This window comes from Sebastes fasciatus, chromosome 9, assembly GCF_043250625.1.
Source record: "Sebastes fasciatus isolate fSebFas1 chromosome 9, fSebFas1.pri, whole genome shotgun sequence".
Taxonomy (NCBI): domain Eukaryota; kingdom Metazoa; phylum Chordata; class Actinopteri; order Perciformes; family Sebastidae; genus Sebastes; species Sebastes fasciatus.
In genome coordinates this window covers 3,256,344-3,271,519 of record NC_133803.1, presented here as the reverse complement: position 1 = coordinate 3,271,519, position 15,176 = coordinate 3,256,344, and the positions used below count along the sequence as shown (strand labels likewise).

At 41.5% G+C, this 15,176-nt stretch overlaps 1 protein-coding gene across 3 annotated transcripts in view; it reads right to left on the bottom strand.

Annotated features, from left to right (window-relative positions):
- srbd1 (S1 RNA binding domain 1) overlaps positions 1–13,671 on the bottom strand; it is a 98,212-nt gene extending 84,541 nt beyond the window's left edge. The window contains exons 1-9 of one of the 3 annotated variants that reach the window (XM_074645272.1): positions 13,528–13,671; positions 12,986–13,050; positions 11,857–12,280; positions 9,741–9,968; positions 9,389–9,555; positions 7,679–7,796; positions 7,392–7,530; positions 6,273–6,369; positions 5,909–6,095 (exon numbers count right to left, since the gene is read on the bottom strand). In XM_074645272.1, the coding sequence (XP_074501373.1) occupies positions 5,909–6,095; positions 6,273–6,369; positions 7,392–7,530; positions 7,679–7,796; positions 9,389–9,555; positions 9,741–9,968; positions 11,857–12,280; positions 12,986–13,050 (1,425 nt within the window). In that variant the 5' untranslated portion in view covers positions 13,528–13,671. Of the gene's footprint in view, positions 1–5,908; positions 6,096–6,272; positions 6,370–7,391; positions 7,531–7,678; positions 7,797–9,388; positions 9,556–9,740; positions 9,969–11,856; positions 12,281–12,985; positions 13,051–13,386 lie in introns of all 3 variants that reach the window. The other 2 variants (XM_074645274.1, XM_074645273.1) reach the window with 2 other exon arrangements.
- Positions 13,672–15,176: the final 1,505 nt, after the last annotated feature.

Genomic DNA, 15,176 nt, shown 5'->3' with positions numbered 1-15,176 from the left:
AAAATTCAAAACATTTGGCTGTCTCCAACAGTTGTGTGTGTCCTTGCTCTGTTTTCCTTGGTAGCCGGCCACCGTCCTCGCTGATGATAAATAACCTCTAGTCTGTCCGTACGTCTCTCAGTTTCTGCCTGGGTTAGGTCACTGGTGGGAGACGGAGGGTGATCCGAGAGGAAGGGTGATGTGAGACAGAGTGAGAAGCGTGTGTTTGCGTGTTAGATGGGCCAGGAGTGACATGTGGCCAAGTACTGGCCAAACCCTGACAAGACGATGTCCCTTCATCCTTGCACCACCAGCCCCCCAAGGGATCCAACGACGGTCCTCTCTCTATCTGTCTCCTTCTCTCTCTCACCCTTCCTTTAGAGGAATACTATCATCAACACATCCATCCATCCGACATATCAAGGATAAACAAACAGATACACACACACACACACACACACACACACACACACACACACACAGAGATTCCCAGCACACTTTTTGACCTGGATGCTGACACACATGGGACACACTGTATGATAAGAGTTGAACAAAGCTGTCAGCAGAACACGTTATATTCCTAAAACAAAAGTAACGGCTTAGCTGTAGGCTACTTTTGGAAGAGCGTTACAAACAAAAGGGAAAATGAGCGTATAATGTTTCCTCTTAAACAATTCAATTAGAACTGGTGGATCATATGGAATGTAAGCTAGATTTAGTGAATATTTTTCTTTAGACAGCACAGTTCCAGATCAATATTGACTCTCTAAATATCAATGAGGATAAGTCACCACAAGGGATCACGGCCCAGCATGATACACTGGTCTTTTTACACATACATACTGGCTGCTCAGGGAGAACTCTGTACTCCTTCTGTCCCTTTTACACTCTCTTATTCTATCCAAAAACAAACACAACACAGCACGGGGGCTGACGGCCGTTCATGGAACAACAAAATTCATCTCAGAATGAGGAAGGAGAGAGAGGAAAAGCATCTCAATTAGTACTTACTGTACTTCATAGTTTAAAATGTATTATTGGGGCTGTCGATCGATTAAAATATTTAATCATGATTAATCGCATGATTGTCCATAGTTAAACGCGATTAATCGCAAATTAATCTCACATTATTTGTCTGTTCAAAATGCACCTTAAAGGGAGATTTGTCAAGTATTTAATACTCGTGTCATCATGGGAGTGGGCAAATATGCTGCTTTATGCAAATGTATGTATATGTTTATTATTGGAAATCAATTAACAACACAAAACAATGACAGATATTGTCCAGAAACCCTCACAGGTACTGCATTTAGCATTAAAAATATGCTCAAATCATAACATGACAAACTGCAGCCCAACAGGCAACAACAGCTGTCAGTGTGTCAGTGTGCTGACTTGACTATGACTTGCCCCAAACTGCATGTGATTATCATAAAGTGGGCATGTCTGTAAAGGGGAGACTCGTGGGTACCCATAGAACCCATTTTCACTCACATATCTTGAGGTCAGAGGTCAAAGGACCCCTTTGAAAATGGCCACGACAGTTTTTCCTCGCCAAAATTTTGCTCAATTTTGCAGTGTTATTTAACCTCCTTCGTGACAGGCTAGTATGACATGGTTGGTACCGATGGATTCCTTAGGTTTTTTAATTTCAAATGATACCAGTATATTCACCATCTTCACGTCATTCTAGCTTTAAAACTGAGCCCGCTACAACCTTAAAAACGCAAGTTGTGTTAATGAAATTAGTGACGTTAAAACAAATTTGCATTAAAGCGTTATTATCACGGTAACTTTTCATAACTTTGACAGCCCTATTTATTATTTATCTCATTATCGCAGTTGTAAATATGTAATATTACCAAAAGTACAAAAAAGAAGGCAGAAGGGATTAAACAAACCAGAAAGCACTAATTAGAATAGTTCTAACTATCTATGACACAAATATGTAAATTTTTGGGTGGGGGCCTTATTCTTGAAATGGAAAAGAGGTCACTGTTAATATGATGTGTAAAAAAATAGAACTACTATGTTTTGTCTATGTATTCTCAGAAGTTATATAATATCGCACCAGTGTACCACAAGAAATAATACAGAATAATCTTTCAAAGCATTAACCAATACAAACAAACACAAAACAATAAGTGTTTGTTTTACATGTGAGTGCAAATAAACTTGTTTTTCTCCACCTGTCCATCAAAAAGGAGTGTTTAATTGATAAAACATTTCCATTTACCCAAGCTCCTCTGCAGGCGAGCCCCACACTGGAGCGCTAAACTACCATTTGATCACAACGCAAAACGCATTAAAAATAGCCCGCTGCACATTCAACAAATCCGCCCTGGCATACTCAAGAGCGTACCGGCTGCTAATAGCTATGAGGTCAATGAGTACCCTCCGAAGAAGACCTCAAATCAAATCTGACAGAATTCAATCTGAGCTAAGCATCTCAGCTAGATATGTCAAATGGCTTTAAGACATACTGATTACCACAGCTTCGTATACACTAACTTTAGAGAATGTATGAAACAGTTGTAACATTTTATAAAAGGCATACATCGGGGGGGGACTTATTATATTCCATAACACTCCATAATAGAAAATGCTATTTTAGGGCTGAAATGAAATGAATGAATCGATTAATTGATCGACAGAAAATTAATTGACAGCTATTTTGATAATCAAATTGATTCATCGTTTCAGTCATTTTCCAAACAAAAAGGCAAAACGTTCCAGCTCCTCATTGTGAGAAGCTTTTCTCTGTCTTATGTGATTGTAAAATTTAAATTAAATGATAAATGTCTTTGGGATTTTAGACAGTTGTTTGGACAAAACAATTCAATTTGATGACATCACAAAGTATTTTATAGACCAAACAATTAATCAAAGAGTAAATAATTGTCAGTTTAACTGAAAATGAATATTACTTTTTAATTCCAAAGTGCATTTGAAGCAGACAATAAGGCACTGAATGTCCATATTTCATCCTTCTTTGGTCTTACCTCTGGCTTTATACTGTATAACATATTTGTACTTTTATATGTTAGTCTACTCAATTAAAACCAATACCTTAATTCAGATTTTCTTTCCTGCATCATTCCAAGTAAACTTAAATATTAAGGATGTAATTTCTTAACTAACTTGTTTTGCCTGTCACCGCAGTGTGTTATTTTCTATCTCCGGGTGAACTTGCATGTTCACTGGACCATCTCTAAAACCTTTTGATCGCTCCTTTCCTAAAATGCCCCGACCACCAGAGCTGGGGCTTAACAAAATGTGCTAAAGCAAACAGGCAAGTGTGTGCTCACACACGCATGCCTCCTGTCAAAACACATCTCCCACCTGCTCCCCCTTCGCGGCTAGAAAAGGTTCATTTTAGCCGGAATCCGACAGCTAGCAGGGTCACGGCAGCCCGTGGATTAACGCTCCATGGCAAAGGCGAGTCATCGAATTAAAGGCCTCTCATACACGGGAGAGGAGATGGGGGGGAAAAAGAGAGAGGGAGGCAGATCAGAGCAAGGCAAGAGGGATAAGTGACGGACGCACCTCAACGTCGCTCATCTGTTCATTCTCTCCCTCCCTTTACCACCCCCTCTCCCTCTCCCCATCCTTCCGTCCGTCTGCCTGTGGGCCCAGCAGCAGTAGCTGTCACTACAGGAGAGCGCCTGTCAATCAAAGCCTCCTAATCCAATGGCATGTCGGCAGGGGACATGTCACATATGTTAAGAGGAGAGAATGAGGGGACTTGCAGGGTGTGCTTGTGTGAGAGAAAGTGTGTGCACATGGATGTATGTTTATGTGATTGTATGACTGTAGGGCAGAGCGCGGTTGCCAGAGAGTGTGGTGTGGCAGAGAGGCAGCGGCTGATGGAAGCTGTGGTGACACATGAGGCCCGGGACCAACTCTGAGTAACCCACTAGTCACTAGAGGGACCGGGGGGTGGGGGGGGGGGGGGGCAGAGCAGGGCACAGGAGGGGGAAATATGGGAGGCACAGCTAACTGCGACTGACATGGCTAGCATTCAGAAGCGGCACACGTGAAGCAGACAGAAATTACATTTGTTTGTGTGTGTGTGTGTGTGCGTGCGTGCGTGCGTTCGTGCGTGCGTGCGTGCGTGCGTGCGTGCATCAGTCAAGGCAAAACACAGGATACAGGTGTAAATGACTTTTAGATGGTCCAGCATACCGTTATTTCAATAATTCGTTTTTCAAGTGTTCGAACCGCCCACAAGCGGGCCCGGCTGCTATTCTGTCTTTCAGAGGTTGTAGTGGGCTCAGTTTTCAAGCTAGAGAGTACCTGAGAAAACCTAAGGAATCCATTGTTACCATTCATGCTATGCTAGCTTGTCAGGAAGGTGGCTAAATAACGCTACGAAGTTACACTAAATTTTGGAGATGAAAAACTGGCATAGCCATTTTCAAAGAGGTCCCTTGACCTCTGACCTCAAGTTATGTGAATGTAAATGGGTTCTATGGGTACACATGAGTCCCCCCTTTACAGAGATGCACACTTTATGATGATCACATGCCGTTTGGGGCAAAAATCATGCAATCATGCAGTTTTTTGAATGCAGTACAAATGTGTTATTTTCGCCTATTTTAAAATGGTGTGTTTGAATATTTCTGCATATTGGGGTCCCTAAACAGTTTTGGAATTACATAAATTGAGAATGGCTGGAAAGCTCAGACTCTTATCAATCCAATGAGCCAAGTTGTATTAATATATGATGATGTTAGTCCCCATTAGGAGCCATTTCATTGTGGTGAGACCATTTTTTGAAACGTGACTTCACTTTATAAAATGACCTGTGGTGACCTCTAGGATAATCACAGCCTCATGAAACTTTACAGCCACAAACTAGAGACCTAGAGCATTCAGAGGATGGATGGATCAGACTAGTGACCTAAAGCATTCAGAGGATGGATGGATCAAACTAGAGACCTAGAGCATTCAGAGGATGAATGGATCAGACTAGAGACCTAGAGCATACAGAGGACGGATGGATCAGACTAGAGACCTAGAGCATTCAGAGGATGGATGGATCAAACTAGAGACCTAGAGCATTCAGAGGATGGATGGCTTTCCTAGCTAGATTGACAATAAGGGGGTTTCTGAGCAGTTTCCAGTACAGAAGCTCTCGCCATCCCATCACCGAAAAATGCAATTCTTGCAGAAAACTTCAAATGTCAAAAGTTTTTGATCCCAAATCACAGCATGGCTTTTTCTATGGTGCTCCTCAAGGTCTTGGTGTCTTAATGTGGTATTTTGGAGGGATTATTGGTCATTTTGATCAATTCTCCAGTGGTAAAAAATGGATAAATTTAGCACAGAATCTGTGTAACAAATGGTATCAACCCAAAAATTGCTGCAACAATTTAGGAGACATAATAGAGCATGGGGATGGCCGTCATATACTTCTATCATAATGTTTTAGCTCTTATACACTTTTACAAGTTATTTTAATTCATTCATTTATTCATTTTTAACTAGAACAACTTGACACAGTGCTGAGCTGCAGCTCAAATTAATCTTCACTTCTATGTGGCATATACTCTTGATTTTTTATCTCTCCCTGAACATCCCCCACCCCTACCCCTCTTAAAAAAAGAGGGCGGAATGGTAAAGGGTTAAAGCTGTGTTATTATTCGTTCCCTTAGTTATACCGTAAAGGCTGGGGTATTTATTTTGAAGGTATAGGTAGCAATAGCCAGAGCGTTGGGAGAAACATTTATGACAAGAATATCAGGGCTAACTCTTCAGATAGACAATAAATACCCAACTGTTCCCGTGCTATTACAAAATTGTAGTGATATCGTGAAATGCCAACGTGTGAGTACCAAAATCTTCAAACTATCCTGCAGACCACTGCACTACTCCAGGAAGGAAGGAAAGAAGGAAAGGAGGGACCATAAATGGTCTGTCTTGCTACCTGATGAGGCTGGATGCGGTTGATGTTGCAGGTGAAGTCGACGTAGAGGTGGAACTTGTCGATGTCCTTGTTTTTGTTGTGCTGGGGCCCTGGTTTATGAGGGCCTTGGACAGACTTCTCCTGCTCTTTTTCCTTTAGTGCCGACTTGGACACAGCGGACTGCATGGTCACAAAGCTTTTGTCACACCTGACACAGCAAGAGGGAAACACAGAGGGAATGAGTAGAAGACGGCACTGTATCATTAGAAATGCAGTGGGTAAAATATACTCTGGTCAATATTAATGTAACACAGACCACTGTGGAAATTAAAATCAAACGTCACAGAAAATGTGAAATGTTGTGTGCATGTGGATACGTCCTCACAATGTTTTCACGTAGGCGAGTGTCTCAGGGTCTTTGGCGATCATATCAGCCAAGATATGCTCCACACCTGTAGCCACTTCTTCCACCGATGACAGACCTGACACACAAAAAAATACATGCATCGTGTACTTAAAAACAGTCCACTTGTGGACCTTTAAAGGTCCCATATTGTAAAAAGTGATATTTCCATGGCTTTTATATTATAAAGCAGGTTTAAGTTCTATATAAATACTGTGAAAGTATCAAAACACTTTATTCACAGAGAAATACGCACAGCCTGTATTCAGAAACTGAGCTTTTGAAACAAGCCGTCAGGATTTCTGTCCATTTGTGATGTGACAAATCTGCAATATTTAGATCATTTCACAGTTTTCAACGTAAACATTCTAAAATGTGTCCCAGTTTATTTCCTGTTGCAGTGTATGTGAATGACATCAGCTGACAGGAAGTAAACATGGACCCAAGCTGTTGCCTAGCAACACAATTCTGTTGCAATTCCATTGAAATGCGCTAAAACGGAGTGTTTCAGACAGAGGGTGAATACAGGTTTATCCAAGCAGACAGTATGAGGAAAATAAAGTTTTTTTTAAAACACTAAAGCATGTAAACATGTTCTAGTAGAAACCCAAAATACAAGTATGAACCTGAAAATGAGCATGATATGTCCCCTTTAATGAGCTCTATAAACCGGTAAGAGAAAATATAATTTCAACAATGCGTTGTTACATTTTTCCCAATTTAAATGTGATGATTGTATATGTTTATGGTGCGGATAAATATGCATATGTCTGAATCTGTACATTTTAACCATTTGAATCAAAGCTGAAAATTGTCCAGCCCAATCAGTGACCATTAGGTACATGCCCCTAATTCATGTAATATCCTCAACGGCTCAAAATATGTCCATAATAAATAACTAGCGTCAGTAATTTCTCCAAACGTGATCTATTATGTAGAAAATATTCTCTTCATGACTGTGGCACAAGAAAAGGTCAATATGTCCAAGGGTTCTTGTCCAAGCATAATGCTACATAATGCTCTACCTTCAGTGCTACTAAACTATGTTTAATTTAATATCTAAAAAACTCCTCATTTTGTGTGTATGTGTCAATGTCTTACCCTCAGTACCAGGTTTTACCCATGTCCTTAAATCCAGAGTGTGCGGTGCGTCAATGAGTACAGAGGTGGCCTCCTCAAGGCCGAGTGCTTTGGCCCTGCGAGCCTTCGTCAGCTTACTGCCTTTCTTATAGGGAGAATACTACAGACAAAGACAGAAGCACTGGACTGAGATGATTGGAAATGAGGGGGTGTAAGAGCCACATTCAATTGTATATAATAAATAATACTGCAACCAACAATTACATCCCCAAATCACATTTAAATGAAGAAAAAAATGTGATTCTGACCACATGATCCAGTTCATCAGCTGATCGGCAGCTCCTCAGGTTTTGTTCCAGCTCAGCTGTCAAAACCCCGTCCCTCTTCAGGGTCTGAATCACAGACTGGGTCTTCTTGGCTAGAGAGCTGAAGCAACACACGCACATACACAAATATACAAAAAGAAATGGAAAAACAGATTATATATACAGTGCAAAACTTACAACACACACATACACGTGCTCAAGTAAAACAATCACACAGTTGATAGTGTTTCAGGCCTCAAAGCTTGACCACTAGCACCATCTAGTGGCCAATGTTAAATATGCTGTCTGGAAATTAACCCAATCCTGCTCAGCTCACATAAGAAAGTGCTGGCTTGTTGAATTAATTAGACTTTTGTAAGACTGGTGTATTTTGAAATATTAGTTATTGACTAATACTAACTTACAACATTTAATGGTTACAGCTGTATATATGAAACTCTGAATCTAAATGTGCCTCTGCATGCATTTAATGAGTGCTAGTGAGAATATGAGTGGGTAATGAGGTGTATTGTTTTTTTGTTTAATTTAAAGGGACTGTTTGTAAGAATCAGAAATGCTTGTTAACAGCGACACCTGTGGCCGTTAAGTCAACGAAAGTCAGCGTCCTGTTGCTCACGCTTGTGCTCGCTCTACGTAGACATGAACAAGCATCGCTCAAAACAGTGAGGCGACACACATCAGCTAAAACCACAATATCACTCTATATTTCAGCTGCTTGGCAGTAATGTTAGCTGACCAGACAAAGGTTTCTCCATGAATCACTGCTGACACTGTGCTTTCCTGCTTCAGCCTCCTGACCGCGGTCAGAAGGAACAGGGGAGACCATGGAGTTTTGGTCGGAGACGACAGCGTTACTCACTCCGGAGCCCCGTCTATTCACTCAGCAGCAGGAAACGACACGGGAAACCTCTGTTGATCTGGAGGAGCTGCAGCATTTATTTCTGCACAAACTTCCACTGTACATTCACTAGATATTCTCAGAGCTAAACTAACTCGTCATTTACATCCATTGAAAGTGCTTGTTTTTGCCATGACAGGCTCTGATTATTATTATAAGTGTCTGACATTATGGAAAGAGTCACACTCAAGGAGAAGTCTGGTTCTGAAATCTGGGGAGGTGACGTGTTGCCGGAAGACAACGGGGGAATAGTGGAAAACATCCACGGTGGAAAATGAGAGTGCCAGCCGAGCAGAGTTTGTTGTGTCGGAGTACAGAAAGCGTAGCTTAGTGTTATCTAAAAGATTTTCAATGTCATGGCTAAATATTTAGATGATTTTCACAATGTGGATGAGGTTTTAAATTCAATGGTCACCCGTATTTATTTGAGCCAGAGTATACAGATACTTCTGTATACTGTATACTTCTCCTTCTCCTAACAAACAGACCGGATCAAGCAAAAGGTTAAAAAAATACATTTTATTTCTCTGTAGGGTTCTTTCCATAATGTTGTCAGACGCTTTATAATAACAATCTGAGCCTGTCATTGGCAAAAACAAGCACTTTTAGAGGACGTAACGTCACATTTACTCTGCTCCCTTGCCCTCGCAGTTCATTTTCGTGGCTGCTGGTTACAGCGTTTTCCCTCAATACTGTACCAGTTTCAAAAATTGTTGTCCCCATTAGTCACTTACAAAAACATGGGAGATTGAAAAATACAGAAGGTTACCCTTTAAGACATTTCATTCGCCTACCATAACTCCTCGTACACCAGCTGGACGTCTCGGACAGCATCGGCTTCCATGTGGTTAATCATCTCTTTGCGGTAGCGCACCATGAACGGCACTGTGTTCTCCTCACGAAGCAGCCCGATGATGTTTGCGCACACCCATCGCTCCACACATGTCAGGGTGGCCAGCAGCTGAGGGGAAAGACACCCACAGATATTCAAACAGTACATCTATATACACAAATAAGTAGGCAGTAAGACACTGCTCATATGACCACCAATTATTAACTTTTCAATAAACTGAAAAAAAATGTTAGTCCATTGGACCCAGGTAACACTTCCCCACCCATAAAACACACCAACAAACCCTTCAATACCTCCATCAAGTCCCAGTTCATATTGAGTTCATTCTTCAGAGCATGTCCTTCTGATGATGGTAAAGCATTTGGTTGTCCCACGTAGGCACCATTGATCTTCTGCTTCTTTTGACAGGGCTCATCAAATGTGAAATCCTCCTCCTTCACTTCCTCTTTCTTTGCTTGAAGCCCAGCTAGTGACGACCCCTCGCCTGCCTGATGGGCGTCTGACACGATAAATGACACCCTCTACAAGAAAAAACAAGAGACAGAAAAAGATTAAAAATGAATAATAAGTGATGGGATATGTACTTTGTTAGAAGGTTAACATCAGCCATACACAAATGAGAGCTTTGCCGTTTTTATAAGGTGTTGCAAAGAGAATGACAACTCAACGAAAGTAACTGGTTTGTTCAATTGACCGTTCCACATGCAGCAATTTGTGCGCACTGTTCAGGAACACAGAGATATTCTAAATTCAGTCATAAATCAGCGTTATGTAAATTACACTAAAAAAACCTGTGGTTATAATAATTGCCAACATCTTCTTTTGCATGTGTGTTAGGGTGATCAGGTGTCCCACTTTACGAGGGACTACACAGCATTTTTATCCCTTGTCCCACAGCCCACATATTGAGACGATGTCCCACATTTTCATTGGCTCTAGTTTTCAGAAGTCAAACCGCTGCAAGACAGACGTCTTTTTTTAAATCTGGCTTTTATCCAATAGCTGTGAAGAAAGCAGGGAAGGCTGTCATCACGGGGCTGTGTTTGCTGTCAAACTGCGCACACGTGGGTCAAGTACAGGTTTACATTTCACCGTCTTTGCTACGCTATGCCCAACGGAGAATATTGCGAGTCATCGCAAAGTCACAAGCTATGCAGATTTAGGAGGAATATGATGGAAACTACCACAAAGAACAGAAAGAGCAGGTATAAAAAAAGACTGTGAAACTACTTACAAGTATTTATAAGCCAGTGGAAGGCGATTTTCAGAGTTTTTGGTGAAATTTCCCAGTTATTTTTCAATGGCACACGGGGTAATACGACATGAAGCGACACAGTTCACGTGATTCTCACAAGATACTTGCGGATCAAAAAGAGATGTGCCGATCTATGAATGCAATCGGACAAAGCATAGAGATGTTACAAGATAAGGGGGAGAAAATAAATGTTTATTATTTAAAAGGGACTATTTATAAGAGTCAGAAATGTCTTGTTAACATCAAAACCTGTGGCCGGTAAGTCAATGAAAGTTAGCGTCCTGTTCCTTGTGCTCGCTCTACATAGACATGAACGAGCATCGCTCAAAACAGTGAGGCGACACACGTCCGCTAAAAGCACAATATCACTCTATATTTCAGCTGCTTGGCAGTAATGTTAGCTGACCAGACGAAGGTCTCTCCATGAATCAATGCTGATCCTAGTGTTGGCTTTTCCTGCCTCAGCCTCCCGACCGCGGCCGGAGGGAACAGGGGAGACACCGGAGTTTTGGTCGGAGACGTTTCTCTCTGCGGAGCCCCGTCACTTCACAAGACACGGGAAACCTCTGTTGGTCTGGAGGAGCTGCAGCAGTTATTTCTGCACAAACATCCACTGTACATTCACTAGATATTCTCAGAGCTAAACTAACTCTTCTACAGTGTGGAGTGTGCGCGCATGCACGTGAGAGTGGAGCGATAGAGCAAGAACGAGCGTGGTGTGTGAGTGAAGGCGAGCAGGCAGAGGAGCAAAGTACAGCAGAGACTCCGGTCCTGGAGACCAAAGCTATGGTCTCCCCCGCGTCCTCCGACCGCGGCCAACACTGTTTAACAGACGGGCTTCACTAGATACAACCAAGAGGCTTTGGTGCTTCTGTGTAGTTTGTGTTGGAGTCTGAGTCTGAACAGCGTAGACACACACGAGCGCGCATGGGACACCGACCCACAATGATTTATACGTGTAAGAAGTTACAAACAGTCCCTTTGAGTTAGATAAGACATTATATCAAAATTGTAGACTACCTCTCAGCCTTGTTAACGTGTCCCACATTGTCCCACATTGTCCCACACAAACACACCCTTTGTCCCACATTTGGTTTGTTGGGATCTGGTCACCCTAGCAGATGTACTCTGACTAAGATGGCTGTCAGACTTACCTCCTCCTTTGTTCTGATACTTGGTCCACTCTCTTTGGCCGTCTCTCCCTCTGGACAGTCCATTTGTTTTCCTCCTTTGTCTTCTCCAACCTTATCATCCTTTTTGCCTTCATCAATATTTTTCCTCTTTCTTCCAGCCAACCCTGGTGCACCAGGACTCTTTGGGACTTTACGGGCCTGTGTTTTTTGCTCTGCTGCAGGTTTGGGTGGTGCCCTTGGTTTAGGAACTTTAGGCACTTTAGGAGCTTTAGGTTGTTTGGGTGCTTTTGGCTCCTTCGGTTTAGCAGTTCTCTTGGCAGCTGCTTTCTTCTCCCCGGCTGCTGCAGGGGCTCTGGCTGCCTTGCTGGGGGCTTTTGGCTTTGGCTCTGTTGGCCTCCATTCCTCATTATCCTCCTCATCACTACTCGCCGTCTGGGAAAAGGACCTGATGACAGACAAAAAGGAAAATCTGAAAATTCTAATACTAGAATAGGATTTAGTTTCTGGTGATTTCTGTTTTCCTTGGGTTTACCTGCTCTCCTCCAACATTATAAACACAGGCTAGTGTTTCTATTGGATTACATATTCTTATTTACATAGTCTCATAATGTGGGTAAACGTGTGTTTGTCAAAAACAGTGAAGATAGACCTCAATGTGCACCTGTGACCCTGAACACCAATATGCTGTTGTTCCAGTCAGTGGTGATTTTAGACTCCTTTTAGGGGTGCTCAAGCACACCTCACATCTGAACTGTCACAAGAGTCTCTAAAAAAACTAGGAGACACATAGCGTAGCCTGCATACATACAATTATACATATATGCAAATACACAAAAACAAATGTGGAATAATGGCATATCTGAATCTGAAATCATAATTTCATATAAAAATATATAAAAAATAAAAGTAAAAATCAAAGGAATTGGTGAGAAAAAAAAGCATTGCTGTTCCACTGTGTGATGCCAGTTCAATGAATCTTTGTGAACACACACATGTCCAGAGGACATTTTAAAAGCAGCCACTAGATGAGTTTATTAATACTGGAGTGTTCAGCCTCTAATTGTCATTAGGGGCTGAAGCCCCCTAACAGTCTGATTACTAGATTACTACAGTCTGTTGTCAGAGCAGAACATGAATGAAAATCACTCACAAGTCGGAGTCCAGATCTCTGTTCTCTACCACTTTGGCAGTAGTTGTTCGGGGTCTTCGAATCATCTGTTAGAAAAGGTCTTTAGTTAGCCAGCATACATCACATCAGAGCTATCAAATCATTCAGCTAACTGAGCGAGGAACGGTCGTCATAATAATACTAAATAAAGTCAGGTTAAATTGTGGTCAGCGTTTTAAGTTCTCCACAGTTAACACAGCTAACGCTATATTACTGTGTCCACAGCCTGCAATGACAGTTAGCTAAACAGACAGCAGGAACATTTAGTCTGAGTTAACTTTAAAGGAAACATTGAATTTACTGAGGCAAACGTGAACTTCCTATCACAACCAAAGTTAGACTACCGTTAGCTAGCTCTTAATGTCAGCTAGCTGTTAACTCACAGTTCAAACTTGGCGCTCCTCGCTGACGCTAGCACAGTTCGCTTTGCTAAACAGCACAACAACGTGTCATATACATGTATGGACTATCTTACTATCTTCCCGTACAGCAGAACACGGAACAGACAAGTTGTACTTGTATACCTTTGAAAATGCTTATAATTATCTGTTAGTATTCCGGTTGGAACTCGTAGCTAATGAAGCAGGGATGCCTGCTTCCTGCAACAGTACGGGTTCAACCCGGCTCAACCAATCACAACATCCAGATGTCTTCTTCTTCTTCTCTCAGTTTCTGGTGGATCGTAACCAGCTCTAATGTGCATACCGCCACCTACTGTACAAGAGTGTGTAACATCATGTCATTTTACTCGTGACTGTTACTCTGTGTCTCTTAAGAACATTAATAGTGACTTCCTGCCTTTCTGGTGCCTTCAACCCCCTCACCCTCTGTTCCCAGTATCCACATCAAATCCCAATCCCGTCCCTCCTCTCTGATCTTTTTCTTTCAGCTTCATACTTTTTACATGAATTAGGATATGCTGCACATTTTCTTTATCACCACAATCCCCACACTTGTCACTGTTCCTTTTCCCCATTAAAGCCAAAGTGCCATTAAGACCTGTGTGATCCAGTCTGAGTCTTGTTATGATGATTTCTTCCCTTCTGTTCCTTTCTTTATATTTCTTTGTTATGACTGACTTTTGTATTCTGAAATATCTCCTTCCTCTCTGGTTCTCCTCCCATCTTTTGTACCATATCTCCACTCCTTTCCTTTTAATCACCGCTTTTCCTTCTCCTTACCAAGTAGAACTGGTACTGTTATTTCCTTTTGCAAGGAACTTTTTGATAGTTTATCTGCAAACTCATTTCCTTTCACCCCCTCGTGTGCTGGAACCCAACAGAATAGTATATCTATACCCTCTCTGTGCAGTCTTAGCAAGCTATAGTACAGTTCAATGATTAGATCTTGCCTTACAGCTTTTGTTGACTGTATACTTTCCAAGACAGGTTTTGAATCTGTGCATATCACCACTCTGTCAGGACATCCAAATGTCTTAAAGGGCCAACAACTTCCTTCTTTAGTTGGCAAGTGAGCGTACAGGCCCGTCTAGTGCCTGGACTGAAGTCTGGTATAATAGATGGGCTATTACTGCAAAAAAAAGTCATTTTGTTTTCACAATAATGATTAAAGAAGCTTTGGGACTATCCCAATAATGATTATGATTATATATCTCAATCTGTTCTGTCTGTAAATGATCTAACTCATACCAGAGGACAAGGAAACTTTGTTATAACTTCTGCAAATCCCTATGAATAACTACTATGTAGGCTTTTTCTTTTTTATTTGTTCATGGTTGTTTTTGACTTCCTGTAAATGTTCAGCCGTCTCACTACATCCCCCTGTGTTCCCCACTACGCTCTCACTTCCTTTAATCAGTCACTGCTTCTCGAACGTCAGACTTCCATCGTATCTCCATTTGATGTAACTTTTTTTGTTCCTCAAAAGTGAAAGTCAAAACAAGTAAAAACCTAAATACTTGTATTGGCTCAATAATTATATGATGGCTTTGTTTTGTTTGTCCATAATGTGAGAAGCAGATGGCTTAAAGCTGAAGTAGGCAAGATTGGAGCAAATATGATTAAAAAAAAGTTATTTTTATAAAACGGTCACTATATCCTGACAGTAGTACATGAAACAGGTAACCTGAAAAAAATTGTGTGCCTCTGTGTCCTCCGGTGCTCCTAACAGCATCTGCAAGATTTTACAGACCGGAGGAAAACAAGCAGTCAGA